The sequence below is a fragment of the Oryzias melastigma genome, linkage group LG8, assembly GCF_002922805.2.
Source record: "Oryzias melastigma strain HK-1 linkage group LG8, ASM292280v2, whole genome shotgun sequence".
Lineage (NCBI taxonomy): Eukaryota > Metazoa > Chordata > Actinopteri > Beloniformes > Adrianichthyidae > Oryzias > Oryzias melastigma.
Genome location: NC_050519.1, coordinates 10,158,743 through 10,182,258, shown reverse-complemented (window position 1 = coordinate 10,182,258; position 23,516 = coordinate 10,158,743). Strand labels below are relative to the sequence as shown.

The 23,516-nt window shown below is 38.8% G+C and overlaps 1 protein-coding gene across 3 annotated transcripts in view; it reads left to right on the top strand.

The window, feature by feature from the left end:
• The first annotated feature begins 648 nt into the window (after positions 1-648).
• Positions 649-23,516, top strand: part of si:ch211-114m9.1 (rho GTPase-activating protein 44) — a 29,543-nt gene continuing 6,675 nt past the window's right edge. Inside the window, exons 1-18 of one of the 3 annotated variants that reach the window (XM_024271330.2) lie at positions 649-1,062; positions 16,444-16,483; positions 16,745-16,864; positions 16,966-17,042; positions 17,134-17,245; positions 17,348-17,424; positions 17,529-17,643; positions 17,731-17,799; positions 18,051-18,132; positions 18,410-18,537; positions 18,703-18,814; positions 19,375-19,456; positions 19,542-19,622; positions 20,169-20,282; positions 20,364-20,455; positions 20,680-20,863; positions 22,174-22,191; positions 22,308-22,496. In XM_024271330.2, the coding sequence (XP_024127098.1) occupies positions 1,010-1,062; positions 16,444-16,483; positions 16,745-16,864; positions 16,966-17,042; positions 17,134-17,245; positions 17,348-17,424; positions 17,529-17,643; positions 17,731-17,799; positions 18,051-18,132; positions 18,410-18,537; positions 18,703-18,814; positions 19,375-19,456; positions 19,542-19,622; positions 20,169-20,282; positions 20,364-20,455; positions 20,680-20,863; positions 22,174-22,191; positions 22,308-22,496 (1,745 nt within the window). In that variant the 5' untranslated portion in view covers positions 649-1,009. The remainder of the gene's footprint in view (positions 1,063-16,443; positions 16,484-16,744; positions 16,865-16,965; positions 17,043-17,133; positions 17,246-17,347; positions 17,425-17,528; positions 17,644-17,730; positions 17,800-18,050; positions 18,133-18,409; positions 18,538-18,702; positions 18,815-19,374; positions 19,457-19,541; positions 19,623-20,168; positions 20,283-20,363; positions 20,456-20,679; positions 20,864-22,173; positions 22,192-22,307; positions 22,497-23,516) is intronic. The other 2 variants (XM_024271328.2, XM_024271329.2) reach the window with 2 other exon arrangements.

The window sequence follows — 23,516 nt, the reverse complement described above, 5'->3', positions numbered from 1 at the left end:
CATACAAATTTTAACAGTCCTAAATTTCACATAAGTAATAACAAGCTTAATTGCACCAAATATGTAACATTACAGGAACATATTTTATTTCTCTTAGTTTTTAATGTTGCGCAAACCTTTAAGAAAATGAGATTTTTGTAATTGTTATTTTTTTGTTTATTTCTTAAATGCAGTTGTACTCCCTGTACTAGCAAACATCCGCCACTAGATAGCAATGTCTGCCAAGCTCACTATTATCAGTAATTAATAATTAAGCTTTAGATTGACTACTTCAAGACAGTAATTCAATTTTCTCGTGTTTGTTGAAATATGCTAAAAAAAATTCAATTAATTAAATTTTATTTGTTTTAATAAAATAAAAATCCTATTTATTTGGAATACTGCACCAGAATCAAATTTTCTTCTTTTTCTGTTGCTAATATATGCTTATGGCTGTTTTTAATATCTAAATAAATGTCTTGGGGGTCATGGGGTGTTCATATCTGTGAATTAGAGAGATGAGGGGGGCTGTTTTTATTTTATTTATTTATTTATCCTTTTGTGCTTTGTTGACTGCTTTAATTATAAAGCACTTTGAGCTGCAATACATGAAAAGTGTTTTTTAATATAAAGTTTGATTTGATAAGCAAATAAAGTTCCCATAAAGTGGTACAATGACAAAGTTCGAAATTGGGTTAATCGTTTATCAGATATATACTACATTTCCCACATTGCATTGCTGCGCAGCCGCTACTTGTCACCGCTGTCGCTCCCCGCCTGTGCGTCCGCGGTGAATTGGTCCAGCATCCCCTCGCCGGCTATGGAGCAAACACAAATGTAAAAACCAATTCACGCCTTTTTTCACGCGAAAAGATGTAATTGCGGGGCAAGTTTTCGGCGCGCGGCCGCTGGCAGTGACGCATGGGAAACATGGCAGACTGGATTTTGTGCTCTGTGGAGGACGGACCGATGCGCTGAGACAAATAATGCGGAGTATTTCCCCACAAAGGTGTTAACGCAGAATTTCAAGATGAAGAAGCAATTCAACCGGATGCGACAGCTCGCCAACCAAACGGTTGGAAGGTAAGAGAAGCCGGCCAGTGCGCAAATGAAGCCAAATGGCCCAATTAAGGGGGGATCTAAATTCTTAACGATAAATTGCAGGTAAATGATCATTTGTGTGCGTGTATGCCCCACTCAAGCTGAGTGATAAGTCAGAGGGGGGGCAAAAGAAAACCCCATGTTCGGAACGCCCCCAATGTTCTTATGCGTAATGCGCGCTGGAATATGCTACCGCATAGGCAGCGTGTAGGCGCATTGCCCCACTATCAGCCCACCGAAGGCAGACCCACGAGCGCCGTGTTATTAACACGCAGCGATGACCCAGTGCGACACAAGTTGTGTAAACGATGCATTTGCGGGGATAAATGCGCCTCCTGTCACCAAACCTGTCAGTGATACAGCCTGATGCGGTGTGGGCGGCGATGCGGGGGGGCTCAATGTTTTCATTGCGCTGCAATTTCTGCTGAGGAGGGACGCACCTCCGAGGGAAGGGCCAGGAGTCGTGATCTGCTGCTTGTTTTCCCCTCCCAAAAATGAAAGATGAAGATTGTCCTCCTGTTTTGAAAGCCCAAAATGATCTAAGTGCATCAGACTCCTTTCCCACCACTCAAAATGGGATGTTTGTGACCTTTTACTCAGGTGCATTGGGCTTATTAGCCACCCCCCTCTGTGTTCAGGGAGAGCAGCTTGTCAAGCAGCATCAGGCCATAAGGTGTTTTCTGTTGGGAGGATTAGGAGCAGGAGGCTGGGTCATTATTACTACAAGACTGCGTGAGTGGCGTGCTCCAAGGAGGAGGGACACACCTTGCAAGATGTGGGGGGCTCCACCATTCCCATCCATGGTTTAGGCTGCTGACCTATTTTATTTACTATTTTTTCCTATTCATGTCAGAGAAGCCAAAGTGACACTGTGTGCGTCTGCATGGCTGATTCTGGGTCTCACAAACATTATTTCCGATACAACAATTATCTCAAAATAACAGAAATTTAAACAAAAAATGCAGCTGTTGCTCCTTTGCAATCTAAGATGGAATATTTTAACAGTTATCAGCTGAGATATTTAATAATAGCAAACAACCCATCAACATTAACAACAGAGCCTGTTTGGAGCCAACATAAACCATCTATTTATCACCAATGGACACATGAAAACTAACATTTATCATGTTTTTATTTTGCAGTTGACGCATTTTTATGAGATCTTTTGAGTACATCACAACAAAGTTAAGATAAATGCAAAGCACGGAGGTGGAGGAGTGATTATTTAAGTTCATACGGCTGTCAGATGACCTTGACAGCTTTGATCACTCACTGTGTTGACATGGAGCTGTAAGATAAAACTCAGGGACAGCTTTTTCTTCAGAGCTGCACGGTTATTTCACTCAGTACTAGTCCATAGCAGTGTAGCAATCACACAGAGTTGCTTTTTTTTTTTTTTAAATGTTATGATTGATTGACTTTTTTGCATTTTTTGGGGACTTTTTGTGTCATTCGTGGGTTTCTCAAACCTGCAAAATTTCATATGCTCTAATAATTACAATAAAGACTTTAATTTCATGATTCTTAAAATACTCATTTGTTCTGATTTTTAATTTAAATCAGCCAATGATGCATAAAAATGTTGTTAAAGTGATGCTAACAGGTTCATTTAGCTTGAATGTTTTAACATGAAACAGCAAGTTGAGCTGATCTCCATCAGCATCTTACTGTCACAGCTATCCTTGTTTTAAAAAGTGGCCTTAAGACAAAACACTAAACATATATTTAATATTTAGTTAATGCCGAATCTTTCCAAATATGATGTTCAAGATTCACTATGAGAGTAATTGTGTTGCCTAAAGTGGTTGAGGCACCTCATCTGCAGTCCAGCCTCATTTTGTATTTGTTCTCTGCATCACATAGCCCATTTGCATAATATCCACCTACAAACCACCAAATATTCGTGTTTTGGTTCACATTAAAGCTTTTAGAATTTGCATGGGCCCAAAAGCAGCTGTGTAAGTCATCGCTCATACGGAGGTGGAAATGTAAGACAACCCAACGTTTTTATTAATATTGACGTTTGCTTATATGATGCATATTTTTGGGTAAAAGACAGTCTCCTGTTGGAAGCAAAATTACATCTCTAAGCTTCATATGCTGTTCAGAGACAATAAAAAAAACAAATCACATTATTCTCTCATTCATTTTTATCTAACCCTTTAGATAGTTTTTCCTATACAGCTCAAGCCTTCTTCACTCTTAATTTTTTGGGGGTAAACACATACTTTGGACATGGCTGTAGACAAAGCAAGTGTGAATAGCAACCTGCATCACGTTTAGAGTGCATGCAAAAATATATATCTGCTTCTGCAGCACCCACACGTCGCAGGTTAGTGTATGTCTGTGCTGATTATTACTGCATTATAATGCAGAAACCAAGCTTCTCTATATTTTTGTTTTTCCCATTTACACTGTGAGAAGCTAAAAAATAGAAAATAAGGGGAAAATAATCGAAATGTAATCAAGTTTTATAAACTGTTTTAAAGACAGATAGATAAATAAATAGATTCTTCTTTATAGTGTTGAACCAATAATTCAGAATGGATTACCACTAAAGTATTGGTCCAAAAATGTTATTTTCTTATTACTTAATGAGTTAATTGGCATAAACTATGTAAGGTTGACTGGATTCTGGATTTTTGCACTTTTATAACCTTTTAAAAAAAGAATATGTTGCATTTTAAAAAAATGATTTCATTAATTTAAATTATTCTTAAAGGAAAATTTAAAAAATGACGTCTAAAAAAAAAGCATCTTTTCCTATGAACATATCTCACCCTTACAAGTTTTTCTTTAATAGAACCAACATTAATACTCGATATGATTAAAAAATTCAACTTGTGCTCCTACTGGTTAATTACATTAATTAATTTCATTTTGTGTAAAATGTTTTTGCTGAAATATTCCTATAATAAATCTGTTTTATACCTGAAATGTTGCTTAGGTTATTAATAAATATTTCAGTTAAAAGACGTTTCTTAACCACTAAAATCTGTGCATGTACTTTATATGTAGTCTTTCAGGTATATTGGAATCCAAGGTAACTCTGTATTGATTGTGTATTTTCTGTAAAAATGAATCCTTTTATTAGAGAAGTTGTTGGCATGAAGCTTTTGCTGTGTCAGCAAACACTCTCGTTCTTGAAGGTCTTTCTACTCCTGACAGACTGTAAGATATGTGATATGTGATCCGCATTCAAACCTGCTACTGCTGCCATGATGAAGAACTTTGGTGTGAAGGATGTGGTTGCTTAAAAATGCTTTAATAATCTTCAGGTTAAAGGAAAGATTTGCATCTGCCTTAAATTTGTATCTTCTTTTCAAAATGTGATCTTTTTAATTTTTTTGATGCATAGACAGTAAATAAAATTATATATTTGCATATGCTTTAAAAAAAAGAGAGAAAAGAAATACATTTAAAACTTATTATCTAACGTTTTGTTTAATACATCCAATATTAAAAAAAAACACAAAAAGCAATCATTTATATTTCAACAAAAAAGTATTGTTGATTATGTATTTTAACTATTTCAGGTGGTTTAATTGTTATCAAAATACTATCAAACTACCTAACAAAATTTGTTAGGGGAAGACGTAAAAACAATGAGTATTAAAATATGTATTTTTATTTATTTTAAACAAAGAAAGATATCAGATATTTTGTGTGGTTTTCCATTTGATGGTTTGGAGTAATCTACAGCAATCAGCAGAAATGTTGCAGTGATTGCTTAGTCTGGCAAACTTACAGTCGGCAGTGTGACCTTTAAGTTTCCTAAGAACTTGTTTTTACTTTTACTCATATTTTTGCCAAAACAAAGGGTGTCTGTAATGCTGCTGTTGACCCAGTTTTATTGAGATTTAGCTCTAAATGAAAGTATTGTAATATTTTCCTGTAGGCTTCACAAACCCAAACATTTGTAAAGCCTAATAATAAATGTCTCACTTAGGACTTTAATTCTTATCGCTTATCAACGTCTTTAGTGACAGTCCTGCGTTGAGTCACCCTTTGGGTGTGGGTTGAGGCAATGGCACTTTAAGAATATTGTCCAGGCGAAACAGTCTTTTTCTCCCATTTATTAAAGATGATGAAATTAAATACATAATCTAGAGGGATAATTATTGCATGGAGATATAAAAAGTGTGAAGAAAGTTTTAAAAAAGTATTGTTTTAGTGAAGCATCATCCAAAAACTCTCTCTGATGCCTGTAGCTTTTAAAGATTCAACAGACCCGCTGGTGGTTGATGGAAATATATTAGCCACAGTGCTGTAAAAATGAAATATACAACAAGTACTACCAAAATAAACATTATTGGCTCCTACACACTGGTCTCAACTGTGCAGACAGCACAATTCAATAATCACCAGCAGCCTCTGAACCATCAGATAACAATGTATTAGGAGTTTCCTCACAGAGACAAAGATGCTATACTGGATTTTGTTTTTCTGACAGAGACATTTTGATCTAAAATTGCACAAATTCAAACTTTTTTTTTAATTTGACAAGAGATTTGACCTTTTTACTGGTGTGAAGTTGCCACAACACAACAGAATTAGACACATCTGTCACTAAGGAGGAGGGCTCTTTACCTAAAATGTGTTTCTTGGACAAATCAAGTCAAACTTTGTTTATAAGTCACTTTTCATGTTAAAGTAACACAAAGTACTTTAAAGTATTTAAATTCAAGTTCACGTTTTCAGCTTATCTCTTCCTCGTCACAGCGAAGTAGCTTTGCACTTTGGAGATTTTTACGCCGGATGCCCTTCCTGACACAAGCCCGTATTTTATCCGAGATGGGGACTGGCACAGGGAGACCCAGACTTCAACTCTTGAATTTTGCATGTCAGTAGGCCTCCAAATTTAGTATTAAAGCTAAAACTTTGAACCCGCCTTTAAGAAAAAGGATTTTTTTGTTTCATTCTTTCAGAGAAATATATCTATTTTCTTGTTAAATTGTATCTTTTTGGAATATATTTTAACACAGCATCGTATTTTCTAAAACATTTTGACCTCATTTTGCAGACTGGTTGGCAGTCTTAAGAAATGTCTACATTAGTGTACATATAAGCCAGAAGGACATAGGCCTGAATGGGATATGATATTTGAATACCAATTACTAGAAAGTGGGAAAAAAATTACAATAAAAACAGAATCAGTAACCAAAAACTGACTGTGAAAAAACATCTGTTTGCATTAAAAATATATCAATATGTGAGTATAAATCAATATGAATTTTTGCATATTTTTTTAGGCAATTAGGCAAAGAATATGCGTTTTTTTAGTCTGATAACTGGAGTGCCCAGAGTCTCCATCTGAGCCAATCATCAGGATGCACCTTCCACCAGTGATCCATTTTTAGAGACAATACTGAAATCAGTTATTCTCCTGACACAGCAGTCTTTAGCTGGTGGACTAAATTATTCTATTTAATTTGAATCAAAAACATTTTTTTCGCATCAATAAAATACTCGTTCACTCATTAGTTTTTAGGTTACATCTTCTCATTGTTAACGTGGAAAACCCGAGTAACCTGGAGAAAAACTGTTGGGAATCTATGTCAAGATCAACAAATGAAAGGATGAATCGAGAGGTGTTGTGGAAAAGTTTTTGGTGTCGATCTTTGTTTTTGGTGGTGGTGGAAATTAGATTACTGTTGGTTGAAGAACCAGAGGAGGAAAACATATTTGTTGGCAAGGACAGGCAAGGAAAGGCAGGAGGGTAGAGTTGGAACTTTAAATTTCGGTACTCTGACAGGGAAAACTTGAGATTTAGACGGCATGATGGAAAGAAGACAGACAGGTGTCCTGTGTGTTGAGGAGACCAAATGAACTGGGTGAGTTTTCTAAAAATGTACCAGAGGTAAAGAAAGTGTTGTCAGTGGTTTTGCCTCCCAGGTGGGATGTGAGCTTCAGGTGAAGGACTATTTCTGGGTGCCATGATAAGGGAAGACCACAACAAGCATGTGGGGGAGGAAACAGAGGGGACGAGGAAACAACAGGTAAGTTTAATGTTTAGGACAGGAATACAGAAAGACGAATGGTGGTGGACTTTATCAGTATAATGGAAAAAAGTAGTGGTGAGGACATTTTTCTAGAAAGAGAAAAGCCTTAGAGTGATATATAAGAGTATAAGAGTAAAGGGACGAGTACACAAGTTGGTTACATCTATTGCAGGTTTTATCTCAAAGGGATCAGTTAAAGCAAAGATGTGGCTCGGACAAGATAAGCCAGACAGCATAGGATGGCGGTATGTAGGTTGACTCTGGTTGTAAGCAAGATGAAGAGAACTTAGGCAGAGCAGAAGACCAAGTGGTTGAAGCTCAAAAAGGTGTGTGGCTTTTAGGGGGGAATTGATGCAAACTTTTGGAAATCAGGAAGTTCTCCCGGATGACTGGACAGCTGCTAAAGTGATCAGGGAAACTGGGAGGAAGATTCTTGGTGTGTCATCAGGAATGAAAAAAGCAGATAGGGAGAAATGGTGTTGGAATGAAGAAGTCAGAGCAGTGTTGAGAGGAAACGGTTGGCTTAGTAATAGTCCAGGGAGATGCTGCGCAAGATAGCAAAGGCCAAACAAAAGGTGTACGAGGACTAAGCTTATGATAGGTTGGACACAAAGGAGAAAGAGGTAGATCTGTACAGGTTGACTTAGCTAAGAGACAGAGATGTGAAGAATAAGCACCAGGTAATCAAGAACAGAAAAGGTGGAAAAGGTAAAATGTTAGGGATCACAGGCTGTTGTGGAGCAGGAAGTATCAAAAATCCGTAAACATGTAAGAAAGACAATAAAAATGTAAGTATGGCTCTAGAAAAACTCTTTCTAGACTTTTAGACTGGTTGTACCAGGACAATTACCTTTTTTCTTAGGTACACCGCCACGAAAATTAGGTCCACCTACATTTTTAACTGCATTACATTTAACACCACAGTTTTACAGAGTCACTTTCTGCCTCTGAAAGGGAGGGAGGACACTCGAGCGAAGCATTTTTCGTAGCATGAAATGTGCTTCGTAAATGCATTGAGCTTTTGCTGTATTTCAACTCAAAATGTATTAGAAGAGGTCACAAATGCACTATTGCCAGCCACCGTCTTCCCACAGTGCTTACAATAAATGCAGCCCATTAAATTATGGACTATACTGTATCTGAGAGCAGAAACTGGTCCTTTTATTAAAGTCTAAATGTGTTTTTTGCTCTTTTTCTCTTTCCTCTCTTTCTGCACTGAACTTTACTTCAAAACGGATATTAATTAATTGCAGTAAAATAAGACATATTTTGTGTTTATTACACCATGAACTACATTCTCTAGATGCCCAAATGGCATTCTCAGCTACTTATTCTTTACTTTTCTTTATCTTTAATGTCCATTTTTTGCGCTGACATTAACAGAAATATCACTAAAACTGGAGGGAAGCCGGATTAAGATTGTTTGGACACATTAAGAGGAAGGACGGTGATTAGGCTGAAGTTGGAGCTAAAAGGAGATCCCTAGAGGAAGGCCAAAGAGGAAGTTCATGGGTGTAGTGAAGGAGAATATGGTGTGGTTGGTGTGAATGAGGATGGAGTTGGATGGAGCCGAAGGTTTTTCTACTAAATTGAGCTGATGAAAGATTAAAACGTAGATAACATTAAGATTGTTTAAGCTCTTGCTTAATGACTTCATAACAAGCACTATTGGTTGTTACTCACCTACATGTAAGAAATTTGTTATCTGCATCCTTTGTAGACATAGTCACTCTCAGGAACCATTTGGTCGTTTAACCCCCCAATCTAACCCCTTAATGCTGAGTGTTAAGCATTGAGGCATTGGGTCCCATTTTTAGAGCCTTTGGTATGACTCGACTGTGGATTAGAACCCACGACCTTCGAGTCTCAGGGCAGTCACTGTCAGGAGTCAGAGGTCTGACTCCACCTCTGGTCACCAGCAGGAACAGTCTCCAGAGTACTAACTCACCTGACACCAATCTGACAAACCCACCTGCTTCGTAAGCAGCACACAGAGCCTCACTCTGTGCAAAGTATTGGTTTATGCCACCTTGCCTGCATTACTGAACGTTTCATTCTGGACCTGATCTAGTGTTTCTCACCCTGCTTCATCTGTTTGCTTGCTGCTTGCCCTGACCCTCACTTGGACCCTGACTACTCTACTCTCTTCTTGGATGACTCTGCTCGTGATTGACCTCTGCTTGTCTGACCCTAGTCTAGTTTTGTATACTTTTAGCCATGTTTAGTTCCTTTCTGAACTAATAAACCTGCTGCACAAGGAAATAGCTTTCTGCCCATTTGTGAAAGTCATTCTCCCACCAGGCTACTGATTTAATGCCGTGTAATCAATCAAAAACAATCAATCAATATCTTTCGGCTCCTTTAAACATATTAGACAAACAGTTTCACTTTGTATATATATTTATATAAGAGAATCAGGCTCTCCTTCTTTGCATTTTTTCTTTATACCTGTATTGAACCACTAGCAGCAGCAATATCTATTTTTTGCAAATACCCAATTTTCAATTAAAAATAGACTATATGCAGATGATATTTTGAATTATGTACAACATCAGAGGAGACTGTCTGAGAGAATCAATCTATTACAGCAGGCACATAACTATATTTTCTGTGAAGGTTCTCATATAACCAGGTGACATCTTAAAGTTGAGTTCATAGCAAAGTATTTCTTTGAAATGTTTCACCACTTATGTAAGTGGTTTCAATACAGCAACTCTGATGGCTTTAATAGCTTCTAAAGCCTCGTTTCCACTGAGCGGTCCAGAACGGTATGGTACGGCACGGTCTGGTATGATCTGGTATTTTGAGTATTTCTATTGTAAAATGGATCAATAAACAGAACATAACCGCACCTCTTGGGCGACCCCTTGTAGGTCCATTGAAAAATGTAATGGGGCGATTGGGGCGGAGCCGCTGTAGCCACCCGTTGATTGGCAGAAAGTGATAAACAATCAAAACTCCCAGAATTAACCTAGTAAAATTAAATTATCAGATTCAACCCAATGGGGGAAATAAATGTTTAATAGTCGCCAATTATGCATTACTTAAAAGATGAGAAAAGTCCATAATGTCCAAACATACCACCCCACAATCCAGTTATCAGAAAATGGCAGCCATTTGTGGGTTGTAAATGCTGCACTCACTCTAAATTTTGTTTCCTCTCTGACGGTATAAATGCACACCAGATCAGTTTTCAGACCACCCTCTAAGAAAGCAGGAGACAAGTTGAAAATGTAAAGGAGTGGGCAGCTGAACAAAAGAATATGTGAGGAGATTTATCATTAATGAGTTTTTCTATCCTCTATTTTTTTTTTTAGTCAAAAAGGACAGAAAGGAGACTTTACATCAATCTGTGTCGCATCCCTGGATAAACCCATTCGTAAAAACAGTTGTTCTGCATTAAAATCCTTAACTCAGCTGAAGCTGTACCTATTGGGTTTCATTTTATAAGGACCCCAAAAGAGTAAATGGTAACGGACAAGTGTCAATGTCAACTTGTTGCATGATAATGTGAAATCCTGTTTATATTTCATCTCTACTTTAATGCCCCGTTTTTTTTTTTGTTTGTTTGTTTTGGTTTTTTTTTGCTTTGGCACACAAACTCACCACAGATAAAAGATAAAGCAGTTTTTCATGCACAGTTTACTTTATGGCTTAATAAAGATCCACTTATATGAAAATACAAGTTTGTAGTCTTCATTCAATGAGATTTTTTCTATATTGCACCATTTAGTTTAAATGTTAGGCCCATTTTGATTTTTCAATCCAAATTTGCATCAGTGTCTTGTCACTACAGGGTATCCTGGTGATAAAGGGCCTTTGTCAAACGGCCATTTTGGTCATCAAAAGACGTGATGTAAGATCAGACAGATGCACTTTTCTCCCTTTCAGCTTTGTTTTTCTCCCTCAGAAGACCAACCTCTTAAAGAGCCTGTGCTCTGATGTCCCACTTTTTCCTGTGTGGTTGCCTTATGGCAGACTAAACCTATGATAACAAGATGAAGACATTAAGTTTTTAGTTTTATATGTCCTCTCTTTAACACCTGGCTTTAATATACATTCACTACAGACATCTCCAATTTGGAAACTAGTCCCTTTCAAGACCCACTCAGATGAAAACCTTTTTTGTTTGTTTGCTTATTTGTTTTTTGGTGTTTTTAACATGTTCTTGAGGGATTATGGAAAACTAATATATACATTTCTGTGTTTTTGTTTGTTCAAATTATTTTTAAATCAAGAACAGAAAAAAAATACCTTAAACAAATTAAATAAACAGATATTTTTTCCCAATGGAATAATATCACAACATTTCACTTTATATAGGAGAATCAGGTTGCCCTCGGTTTCACTTTTTATTCTTACTCTCATTGAGCTACGAGCAGCAGCAATTCACCAGAATCACCACATCCAAGTTGGGAAAAGATTCGACTATATGCAGATGATATTTTGATTTATGAACAACATACAGAGCAGACTCTGTCTGATAGAATCAGTCTATTACAGCATGCACACAATTATCTTGTTCATGAAGACTCTCGTATATCCAGATGACGTGACAGAGATGTGCAGTGAGTTTCATGGCTTGTGAGGCATTGATGTCATCACTCAGATTTACAAATATATGACCCTAAAGGGTATCTAATTCACTATTTGATTGACAACAGTTCAAGCGTGCTGTTTAAAATTTCATTTCAACATTTTTCTTGCATATACAACCTGTAGCATAGGTAAAAAAATCACCAAAATTGTCATTATTGACTTGCTTTTACTTATAAATAAACTCCATTTGCTGCTCCTTCTAAAGAAACACATGAATAACTTGTTTTTAGAAGTCTTCCTTTTCTTTCTTCAGTTTTAAGAGTCTGTTTGTCTCAATGGAATTCATTGCCAGTGACCTGTCTAAGCAAATTATTGAGTTTAGGGGTTTAGACACGTAATTCTCCATTTCGATAATGATGTAAATAATGTTAACGAATAACTGGATGACTTTCTACCACTAATCCTATTTGTTGTTAGGCCGCGGTGTTACATTCTTTGAGATCACCAGGACCCTCTGCCTTACTACGTGCTTCACCTAGTGTATTTCTAATGTGCATGAGTATCATACTGGCATCAATGTAATTAGCCAGTTGGCAAGAAATAAACAAATTAGGTAACTAAAAAATAATGCATATCTTTTATGATGATAAAAAGGCAGAATTAGTTAAGTACATGCATCAGCTGCAGCTCCAGTCAGTGTGTATTCAGCCTGGGCATATACTGACGGTGCCTCACATGCCGCTATTTTATGCATTTGAATAGGAAATTCATAAATTTGCTGCTTTTTTTTTTTTTTACCAAAGAAACGTTGGAAAACCCATACAGAAAAAGTAACCATAGAATAGACATGTCTAAAAATTGATATTTGATATTCATTTTTAATTTAAATAGTATATTTATTTTATTTTTTTAAGCATTTTTAAGCTGGATTTTGCACACTGCTTGAAGTTGAGTCATGGCATCGGGATTCAAACATTTTCTTTCTTGAAGCTTTCACCACTCATGGTGTTTAAAAAATGCTTATTGGTTGCATAGAAAATATGCTGGGCAGGCCAAAAACTTCCTTCTCCAAGGTTTAAGCAACGGGAAGGGGAAGAGGGGTTGTTGTGCGCCAAAGGTACCGCCCAGAACTCAGAGGCAAATTTCTAAGGAACTACTGCTGCTCTGCAAAAACTTAGTTTCTGGAAAATGACAGTTTTTAAAATTATTTTAACTAAAGATGGCATAATCATAATTAAAAGACAACTGGGATTAAAACTGTGATTTTACTGTTGTGTAATTTGGAAATTTTCTGCTTTTAAGTTGTACTTCCCTGTAAATCATGCCTGCTGTGTTTTAGTTTTTCCCATTTCTGCATTTTTATTAATCAGTTCTGTACATCTGCCTCCATTTGTTGTCTCCACCACCTCCTTGACAGAATATAAAGAAGGGTTCAACTTCGTAAATTCTTCCCTGATTGCAATAATAAGCAATAAAAAATTCGAAGTGAGAAGACCCAGCATAAAGTGACATTGTAAGAAATAACTCAAGAGGCCGAGTGACTCCAGGTGAACTTGCCCACTTCCTGTCTTTCAATAATGCTTCAAACAGGAAGTGCTAATCTTCTATAGTTTCCAGTTTTCTTTACCTATTTCCAATCGATGAATTTATGGTTTTATTCTTGCTTTTAAAAGACGATTTTTTTCCTTCATCTGTACAATAATGCAAATTTCTCAGTTTTCTCCAGTTGCCTGGATACGCTCATTTGGTATTAGCTGTTTTCTCACATTTGTTTGCCCACTCAAATGCTAAATATCCAAAGTTGTGAAGACATTTTTAGCTCTCGCTCAAAGCACATTATTGACATTTTCTGCCTACTTTTTAAATGTTCTTGTCCACTTAATAACCTCTTCTACACTTTCATGTTAATGCTGTGTGCGAATAAGTGCACAGAGGTTGCTGGAGTAAAAGTTATCCTTTCTTGTGCTCCCAGTGAGAGATTACAGAGCACTGCAGGCTCCCTTGCTTGTTCAACTCCCTCTGTGGACATATGTGAGCTTTGTGTGTATGTGCGTGCACGCTCTTGCTCATGTGTTCTCTTCCCTCACATTTATTCCTGCATACTTGACAGAACTGTGACCTAGTTTGCTGGACAACTACAGCGAGTGGGCTCCTCTGTTTTGGTAATCTTGTATACTTTTAGCCCCTTGCTTTGTCATACTGGAGCAACCCAAGTTTACTATGTACAGTAAAAAACAAAAAAAAGAAGGATTATTTAATGTAGAAAAGAATAAGAGCATCTCGAGCACGTACACACTGAGTGTGTCAGTGTGGCTGACTGCGTATTTCATGCCAGTGCTCGAGGCCCTATGGCATCCTGCTGAGGCCCAGAGCCAACGATCTGCTCCCCGACCCTCTCGCGGCGGCGCGGGAGAGTGCATCCAGCAAAGTTCTTTCTTTCTTTCTTCGAGGTGAGCATCTTTTTTAGCTTCGTAGACGTCTTTTTGTTATCACAGATAGTTGATTGCATTATTGCGCTCACATTTCAGCCGTGCCGACATGGATTATTCAAGCTTTCATAACCAGTGCTGGAGGGCTGGGGGTGCAGCTGTCGAACTTTAATCTCAGGATGGAAATATTTAGCCCAAAAGATACAGCCTTCTGACATGGAAGGTGCAGCTGAGATGCACAAGCTGTTATTCTTGAGGACCCATCTTAATCAAATGCCAAAAGACGTGCATGGAAGTGTTAAATTTTCCTGCAAATTGTGTTAAATTAGACCAAATTCAAGTCTATCTTTCTAAAGTATGTGTTGCTGTTTTCACGAGAGGTGGAATTATTCTCAGTAATGTGGTTCGTCATCCTGTGCAAATATTGTCTTATCAGATTCCTCTTCCTTAAGTGCCTGCACTTACCCATGTTTGCTCTGCACAGATTTGCAAAGAATAACAAACAGCACAAAGCGTGATCGTTTTTTTTTTTTGCAAACTGACACCCCATTTCTGCATCCGAATTCAAGTTCCTCCATCTTTTATGCTTCTAGATGTCCGCTTGCGTTGAGTCATCCACTGCTCTAGGTAAAGGAATGCCTGCATTGTGGCAGATGGTTGGCATAACCTGGCAATGTTCTCCCTCCTTCTCCAGCACACTGGCCACATGGCTGCCAACTCTCCCACGTATTTATTTTCCTCAAGGGGCTCGATCTGCTCATTATTTGCTGAGAGAAATATCACTCGTCCACTCATTCTCCTGCACTTGGTAGCTGCATATTATGGTCTGTAGGGCCAATCAGCTCAGATTCCCAGTTTGGGATGCTGCTTTTAGACTGATTATGTATGACTTTGCACTCTGAAGAGGAAATACCACAGTTTTAAAAACAAACAATCCCAATGAATGAAACTCTCCCTAAATATAGTATCCATCCTGTTCAATATCCAAATTATAGCAGTCACATTTTTTTTTATCAGTAGGATAGAGGTTGTTTTTTTTTCCTTGTGCTTCTCTGTTCCCCCTGGATCCTTGCCTGGGTCAGCCTTCCTCATAAAAAAGAGCTTTCACTTTGATTCTTTTTGTCATCCTTTTGTGTTTTAAGCGGCACCTTGCAATCACCCCGACCAACTGTGCCAGAAACGTCTGACTTTGCTATCATTCACTGTTCCTCTAATAGCCTCGCACACACATATTCTGCTGCATTCCTCCTCTTCGTCGCTGAGTTAGTGGAGCGGTTTTCCTTGAGGCTGGCTGTGATTAGATCCACTGGTACATGATTTGACCCAGTTCCCATGGCTCCATGTTCACATGTTAGCACTGTGGCCAGAGACGTTAACAAGTGACATCATTAAGGCACATTTCTGCCATCATATAGAAAAAGAATGGCTCTTTTCTTCAGTGTTTTGGGGAAACTCGACTGAAATGAGAAGAACGTGTATTTAGTGCTGCTCTATTTCTGTGGAGTTCATGAATAAAATAGAACAAAGCAAGACCTTTTTTTTATAAAGATGAACTTACTTTCATTATTTTCCTCAAGAATGGCACGGTTTGGGGAACAATTGTAGGAAGAGGCTGTGCAGACTGTGCAGACAGGAAGTGGAAGTGAGTGTTGGCTGCTTCTTGGTGGGTTGTGGGTGCGGTTTTTATTTCACTTTCAGAGGTCAATTGTCTGATTTCACTTTTGTCTCTCTAAGACTCTTCTTGGAAGGAATTGCATGCTGCCTTCACTCTTTTACACTCCAACAGACATCAGTTCTGTGATGCAAGTTTTCTGGTCACATTCTGTGAATTTCAGTCATCGTCTCTTGTCTTGTAAGTTTATAGAAGGAATGTTGAGCTCCAACAGAGCTGGAAATGAACTCAAGTCTTGTAAGCTGAAAGTATGTGTTTGAGACTTTTAAAGGGTTTGCTCTTTTCTGAGGTCATAGCACCATTTGCTTGTCTGGCTGAGTAGTTTTATCTGCCTTACAGGCACTACAGCTCCCTTACAGTTGTTTTCTTAGTGGACATTGGAGCAGCTTTGTATCTCTGCTGTTTCACTGAAGGGTCAGGGGTCACGGAATCAGCAACAAAAAAGTGTCTATGTATAAGCCAAAGAGGCATTTTAGCCAATATTCCTTTTCAAAAATGTATAAATTACAAGATTTAACTTCTCAAGACCTGGTGTTTCCGTGCATGAACATCAAATTTTGGGTTATATTACCACAGTAGGTAATTCTGCTTAACTGCTCCTACTTGTGTAGAAGTTTAGCTCAGATATTAACGCAGGTCTTAAGAAGTTAAATGGCATAAATATGTAATGTTGAAATTAAAAAGTGTTATTGCTTAATTTTTTCAATTTTTGTTGTTACAGGGCAGAGAAAACAGAGGTGCTGAGTGAAGATCTTCTTCAGGTGAGTGAGCAGGTTTATATTGAACAGAAGTCTAAATCTGTGACTGGCAGTAAACACATCAGATTTCAGCTATTAGTAATGTTTAAGCTTGTTGAAAGGTACTTGATGGATGTGATCATGATGCCTTTGTTTGACCACAGGAAGCCAGCGAGTCTGGTTCTACCTTGACTCATAAATCCAAATATTTGGTGACCAAGTGGAATGGAAGTGGTGTGTAGAGGCTTTTCACAGAGTCTTTTGTGCATTTGTGTGCTTTCCCAGGTGGAGAAGCGTTTGGATCTGGTCAAACAGGTGACTCACAGCACCCACAAGAAGCTCACCGCCTGCCTGCAGGGTCAGCAGGGGACTGACACTGAAAAGAGATCTGTCAAGTCACCTTCGGCAAGTACCTGTCTTACTATCAATCAATAAAAATGCAAAAGTGATGCATATGTGAACGTTTTCTGGTTTAATCATTATTTTATGTTTTTTTTGTTTTTTAGAAAAAACTGCCGCTCACAATGTTGGCACAGTGCATGGAGGAGGGAGCAGCAGTGTTGGGGGATGACTCTCTCCTGGGGTATATTTTTTTATTTTGCAAGGATTGTTTAATTTAATGCTTAATTCCAATTAATTGTCTATGAATTCATGCTTTATTGAAAAAACAACAGAAAGATGCTGAAGCTGTGCGGGGAGACGGAGGAAAAGCTGGCTCAGGAGCTCCTTCAGTTTGAGGTGCAGATCGAAAGAGATGTGGTGGAGCCTCTTTATGTGCTTGCTGAGGTGAGTGAAACACAATTTCTGACATTTTTTCATACATTAAATGACAATGGTTTGTTCTTTCAGAAGCTTTTTTTTCTGGAGAATGCTAAATCTGTGTTACAGGTTGACATCCCCAATATCCAAAAGCAGAGAAAACACTTGGCCAAACTTGTCTTAGACATGGACTCGGCTCGGACAAGGTGACAAACATTCATCCTTTAAAAAAAAAGGAACATTTTGTGCAAAAGCATTCGTGCAGAAAACATAACAGGAACTATACCGCCTTTGTTTTGTTTCCTGATAGATATCAACAGTCATCTAAGTCGTCCAGTCACCCAAGCACCTTACAGCCTGGTGCCAAGTCGGAGTCGCTAAGGGAGGAGATGGAGGAGGCAGCAAATCGGATGGAGATTTGTAGAGTCAGTCGCTAAACAGACTAAATCATTTTATATCTTCTATACATGCTATACTATACTTTTAATTTTCCCATCTTCCTTAATTTTCAGGATCAGTTGTCGGCAGATATGTACAACTTTGTGGCCAAAGAAATAGACTATGCAAACTACTTCCAGACGGTAAGTGCATCATAAAATCAAAGCTTTAAAATCAGAGCAAAAATAATGATTTATATTTTGTTTCTTTGACGTCTTTAAGCCCGGCATACATATGTGTGGACATCACATTTTGGGTTCTTTTATAAATGCACAATTCTTGAATATCAAACTTGGCCATTAAGTTTTTTTTCATTAATTTTCTGCTACAGTACTACGTATTTGCATTATTTCTCACCACATGCTGCTTGTTGTAACCAGCTCTCTTCTTTCAGTTGATAGAAATGCAGGCGGAATATCACAGGAAGTCATTAGAAATTCTTCACGGTGTCTTGCCGCAGATTAAGGCTCACCAAGGTGAGTCATGCTCTGTGTGTGTGAAGAAAGATCTGCTCTCTCTGCACCTGAGGCATTAACATCATGACAAGGAAAAGATATGCTACAAGCCCTTAAAAATCACTCAGCAGTTTTTTATATTTAGATTTAACACGCCCAATTAAAGTTAGTCAAGTTTGTGAAATATTTTCCAAACGGTGTAAAACGTTTTCATATATTTCCCTTGTAAAAATTAACAGCTCTGATGGATAGATTTTTATTCTATCTGTGTAATTCTAGCTGCTTTTTTGCTTTGCAGAAGCGTGGGTGGAAAAGCCATCATTTGGCAAATCTTTGGAGGAACACCTGAATATTAGTGGGAGAGAGATCGCCTTTCCCATCGAAGCTTGTGTCACCATGTTGTTAGAGTGTGGCATGCAGGAGGAGGTACAGCACACACACATCACCTACACACACTAGGTGTGCACATTCAGAAGTTTATAATAGGAGCTGAACACATCCACCATCCATTATGTTGTTTTTCACTTGTAAATATGGGGTACTCGGGTGAGGTTATGGGTGGTTAATGATTTATGATGTGGTTTCATGTAGGGTCTGTTCAGAGTGGCCCCGTCGGCCTCCAAGTTGAAGAAACTAAAAGCCTCCCTGGATTGTGGAGTTATTGACGTGCAGGAGTACTCCTCCGACCCACATGCCATCGCAGGTGAGCTTCATCCACACAAATGGATGTTTAAAGTCCATTTCCACAGTGGCTCTCTGTTAGTCAGTAAAAAAAAAAAATGTAAATCTTTTAATTGAAAAAAAGAAAATGATGTACTTTTGCATATTTTAGTTCAAAATTTAGTCTTTGTGCAAAAAAAATGTGTAAATTTAATTTGCCTTTCCTTAAAATTGCACTCATATTTTAAAAAATAATTCAGTCTGAATACTCAAATCGGCTGCAAAGTATACTGGTTTAAAAATCAATTAAAATCTATAAATATGATTATTATCAACAGATTTGTAGGGGTCTTCATCCTCTCTTTCCCCCCGCTGTGCTTTTCCCAGACTGCCAGCTCACATAGTGCTGTCTATTACACATATGAGCATGGGATCTCTGCTGAGCAGTCCCAGTCTGGCAGCTGCACTAAATGTGAGGGCCAGCTAAAGGGGATTGGGGAGAATATGGGGCGTCTCTCCACCAATGAGGAGAGAAAGCCAGTCCCTGCAGCTGAAGCTGATCATTTTTGTCTTGAACCTGGCCTTGTTTTTCCTCACCTACAGGGGCTCTGAAATCATACCTCCGTGAGCTCCCCGAGCCGTTGATGACCACTGAACTTTATGATGAATGGATTCAGGCCTCCAAGTGAGTGTCTATAATAGAAGATAGTTCCAAGTCTTTATACAGTAGAGAATACAAGTCCAGAAACTGTTTTTCTTTTTTTGTGAAGTATTCAAGATATGGACAAGAGACTACAAGCACTTATGGGAGTGTGTGAAAAGCTTCCTACAGACAACCTGAACAATTTCAGGTCAGGTACCCTTTTTTGTCTTTATGGATGGATGGATGGAGGGATGGGTGGAGTTTTTCCACAAAAATTAAAGAATGATTTCGACCACTTTCAATAAAAATCTATATAAACACCCATTTCAGCCTTCCGCGTTCAAAACTTTCGTGATCACATGTAGCTAAGCACATTTTGAAGACTTTCTCCAATCAGGAACTCTGATTTGGTACTGATGCTTGGATGGCGTCCCTTCGTATTGTAAGGACGAGGCTGAGGCAGATGGATCCATATGCAGAAGGATTTATTAACAAACAGAGATAATGAGGAAGGGGCATGGAGCCAGGCAGGACCAGGCTGAGGCAGAGAGGGAGACGAGCCTCCAGAGCGATTCAGGAGCTTGGCTACCAATGCTCATGGCTGGTAAACGGTAGAAAAAGTAAAGAAGAAGAATCCCCTCCCTGCTTGTCCATTGTGAACGCATTCAAAAATGCACATTTAAAGCATTGAATGTAAATGTACCATGTCATGATCATGTCAGGACTTCTAAAATGATTTTCTATGTATTTACAGATACCTAATCAAATTTCTAGCCAAGCTGGGTGATTATCAAGACTCCAATAAGATGACACCTGGGAACATGGCCATCGTCCTTGGACCTAACCTGTTGTGGACGCACACAGAGCCGTATGTGAAAATCTTCAGTTACATTATTTTTGTGTCAGACTGAAAGCTACACCATAAAATTACAATATCTTGTGTTTTCAGGAACATAACAGAGATGATGACCACCGTCTCGCTGCAGATTGTTGGCATTGTAGAGCCTATCATTCAGCATGCAGACTGGTTCTTTCCAGGAGGTGAGGTGACATTGGGATGGATGCAAAGTTGCACTTAAATTTAGCATGTCTATTTTTTATTTAAATGTGTTATATTGCTTTTCTTTCCAAAAAAATTGAACAAAATAAGGATTTTATATTTAATAATTGTTTTCTTCTCTCCTGGGTTATACCTTTGACATGTTTTATTTTGGCCTAAAAGGGTTGTTGAATTTAAATTAATTTTATGTTTTCTCCTTCTGTAGAAATTGAATTCAACTTGACTGGCTGCTACGGGAGCCCGATCCACACCAACCACAACTCCAACTACAGCTCCATGCCGTCACCAGACATGGACCAGTCTGACCGCAAACAGCAGCACGACCAGAGTCGTCGCCCGCTGAGCGTCGCCACTGACAACATGATGCTGGAGTTTTACAAGAAAGATGGGTATGACGCCCAGTGTTCTCACTTACTACCCACCTTGTTTCCTTCTTTTACTCCCCACCCCTGACAGATGATGTGGTGTTTACCTGTGATGTGAAATTGAAAAAAAGTTCACGAACAACTGCGATGGGAGCATCCTGGTAACAGTTGTTCTGACTGCACCCCTCATGTTGTCGGAAAGTACCAAGAAGAGGCTAGAATTCTTGAGTGGCACTGTCTCCATGGCAACAGCTCTCTGATGGGGAGCTGATGGTTACACTTTTTTTTTCCTTAGAAAATATTTCTCCACCGCTATCTTACCATCCTCCCACACTCAGCTTCTCTTTCACAGTCTGGCAAGCATGTCACCTTGGCTGAGTCATTCATTTAGATTGTGGAAAATAACAGAAGGAGAAAACGAATCATTTAGCTGAACTCAGAACATTTCTGAAGAAATACGAACTAATACAGCTGACAGCTGTTGGTTTAGCGATGATGGGCCTTTCTAAACAAGTGAAAACTTTTAATTCTATGCAACAACACAATGTTTAGTTGTTGCATACTGTATTTAATTTTAGAAAATGGTATTTTAGATTTTTTTCCAACTATGATTAAATTACCTGAGCTTTTATTTTGAAAGCAGGTGTACAAAGATACAGAAAAAAAGCTAGATCCATTTAGCAACTGGTTTATACGGGAGTTTTTCTGCTCTTATAGCTAAAAGACAATTTTTGACAATAAGCTACACTGAATATAGTTATGTAGTGAATGGGAGAACTGAAACATATTTACTTTTTCATGTAATAGCTGTTTATATAGAGGGGAAAGCAATGAAATTACAAAGATCAACACTTGTTAAGAACAAATTAAAATCCCATTGGCTAACTTAAATATTTCCTGAAAAACAGTTTCAAATTAATAGCTTCCAAACCCTACTGTTAAGTAAACCATTAAAAAAAGTTAAAATTTCAGCAGCAATGGTTTACCAACCTGTTACTCGTTGACACTTTGAGCTCAAATGCATAAACTTTCTGTTTATCCTTTTACTCTGAAAAATACCTTTTTTGCACGTGGGGGAGGGGTGATTTTACAGCTATTTTATTGAAAATATGCTAAGCTAGGCATGCATTGGTCACTTTAATTAGGATATAAGGTAAAAAAGGTAAGGTGATCTTACAGCATCCTACTTCTTGTGTACCCCATATGCTCCACCATTGATGTGTTTCACTTCCATATCATTCACACGACTGATCAGTTTGTGTTTGTGAATAATTTATGTATTTTATTGTGACCGCGTATCCCTGTTGCCTTTCTTTTCCCCCCTACTAACGCAGCATTAGGAAGATACAAAGGTATTGTATCATTCCGTTTTCCCATTTCTTTCCCTCATCTGCTCCCTCCCCTCTTCTTTAGAAAGATGTTGGCATCCTCATACATAATGCAGTTCTGCGTATGTGTTCCCCTCCAGTATGGGCGTCAGAGTTATGGATACCACATGGGTGTCTCGCAAAGGTTCGTCCACGCTGACACGCAAGCCCTCCTCCACCCCTCCAGGCATGCAGGGGCCTGGATCTCCGGCAGACACGCTCATTCCGGAGCAACCTGGAGAACTCAGCATTTCTCCGTCCGCCACACCTCCACCTGCAGAAAGGCTCTGGTAAGTCACCAGCCACGGCGATGCTCTTTATTGACACCTCCGCTCCTACACATTCTCGTTGTCATCATCATCAGCCGTCTCGAGTTTTTAAAAAACTGCCAAGCTTCCATCTGCAAATTCTTGCAAGCATGTCCGCTCGGTCACTTTTTTTGTTTTAGCTTGGCTGTCTCTGCTTCAGTTTGACTTCACATCATCGTTTTTTATTGTATTTTCTGCACTCAACATGTTTTTTTACATTTTCATGCTTATCACATGTAAACACACCTATAATCCCCTCATGGTCACTGGCTCCGCCCACGTGGGGGGCAATGAATTCCTCGGTTTCTAGCTTGGCTGGCTTTCCCCTCATTTCCTTCGGCTCTTTCAGCCCCTGAAAGGGTTTTGTGTCTGTTTCACACTGCCCTGGGCTGATAGCAGGAACTGGAATGCAAAAAAAAAAAAAAAAAAAAAGGACAAAGTCTGGTAGGTTTAGGTTTGACGTTCGCCACATCCAGCAGGAAGGACATATCCACTTCAATAATGTCAGCTATGGAAAGATCCTCAAAGCTCGATGCAGTGTACAGACACAAGGTGATCACAGAGGAGATCGCACCCACTTTATTATTTGATTTTTGGCAAATAAGTGTTATTTTCTTTGCAATTTTTTTTTCTGTTTGTCCATGTATTTCGCTAAACTGAATCTGTGCTAAGCTTGGCGCCCACCACCTCCCTGAAAGTGCCGTTCCTTTTACCTTTTTTGCTTTAAACCCCCTTTTTTGGCTTTGGACCGACTAACACGCTAACATGCCAGCACATCAGAACAGCACACCCTGTGTCGCTCCAGTGCGTGTCCTTGTTCAGTCACCAGAGCTTTTTTATTTGTGCTGTCTATTCTCTTAATATCTACAGCTCAGACAACATGTCGCCCAATCGGTTGGACACCTCTCATGCCCACCCACCCTGTGGGGAGGACCGCCCACCCCCACCTTACCCCTCCTCCGCTTGCCACTCAGGGCCCCATCACTTCTACCCCAAACCCCC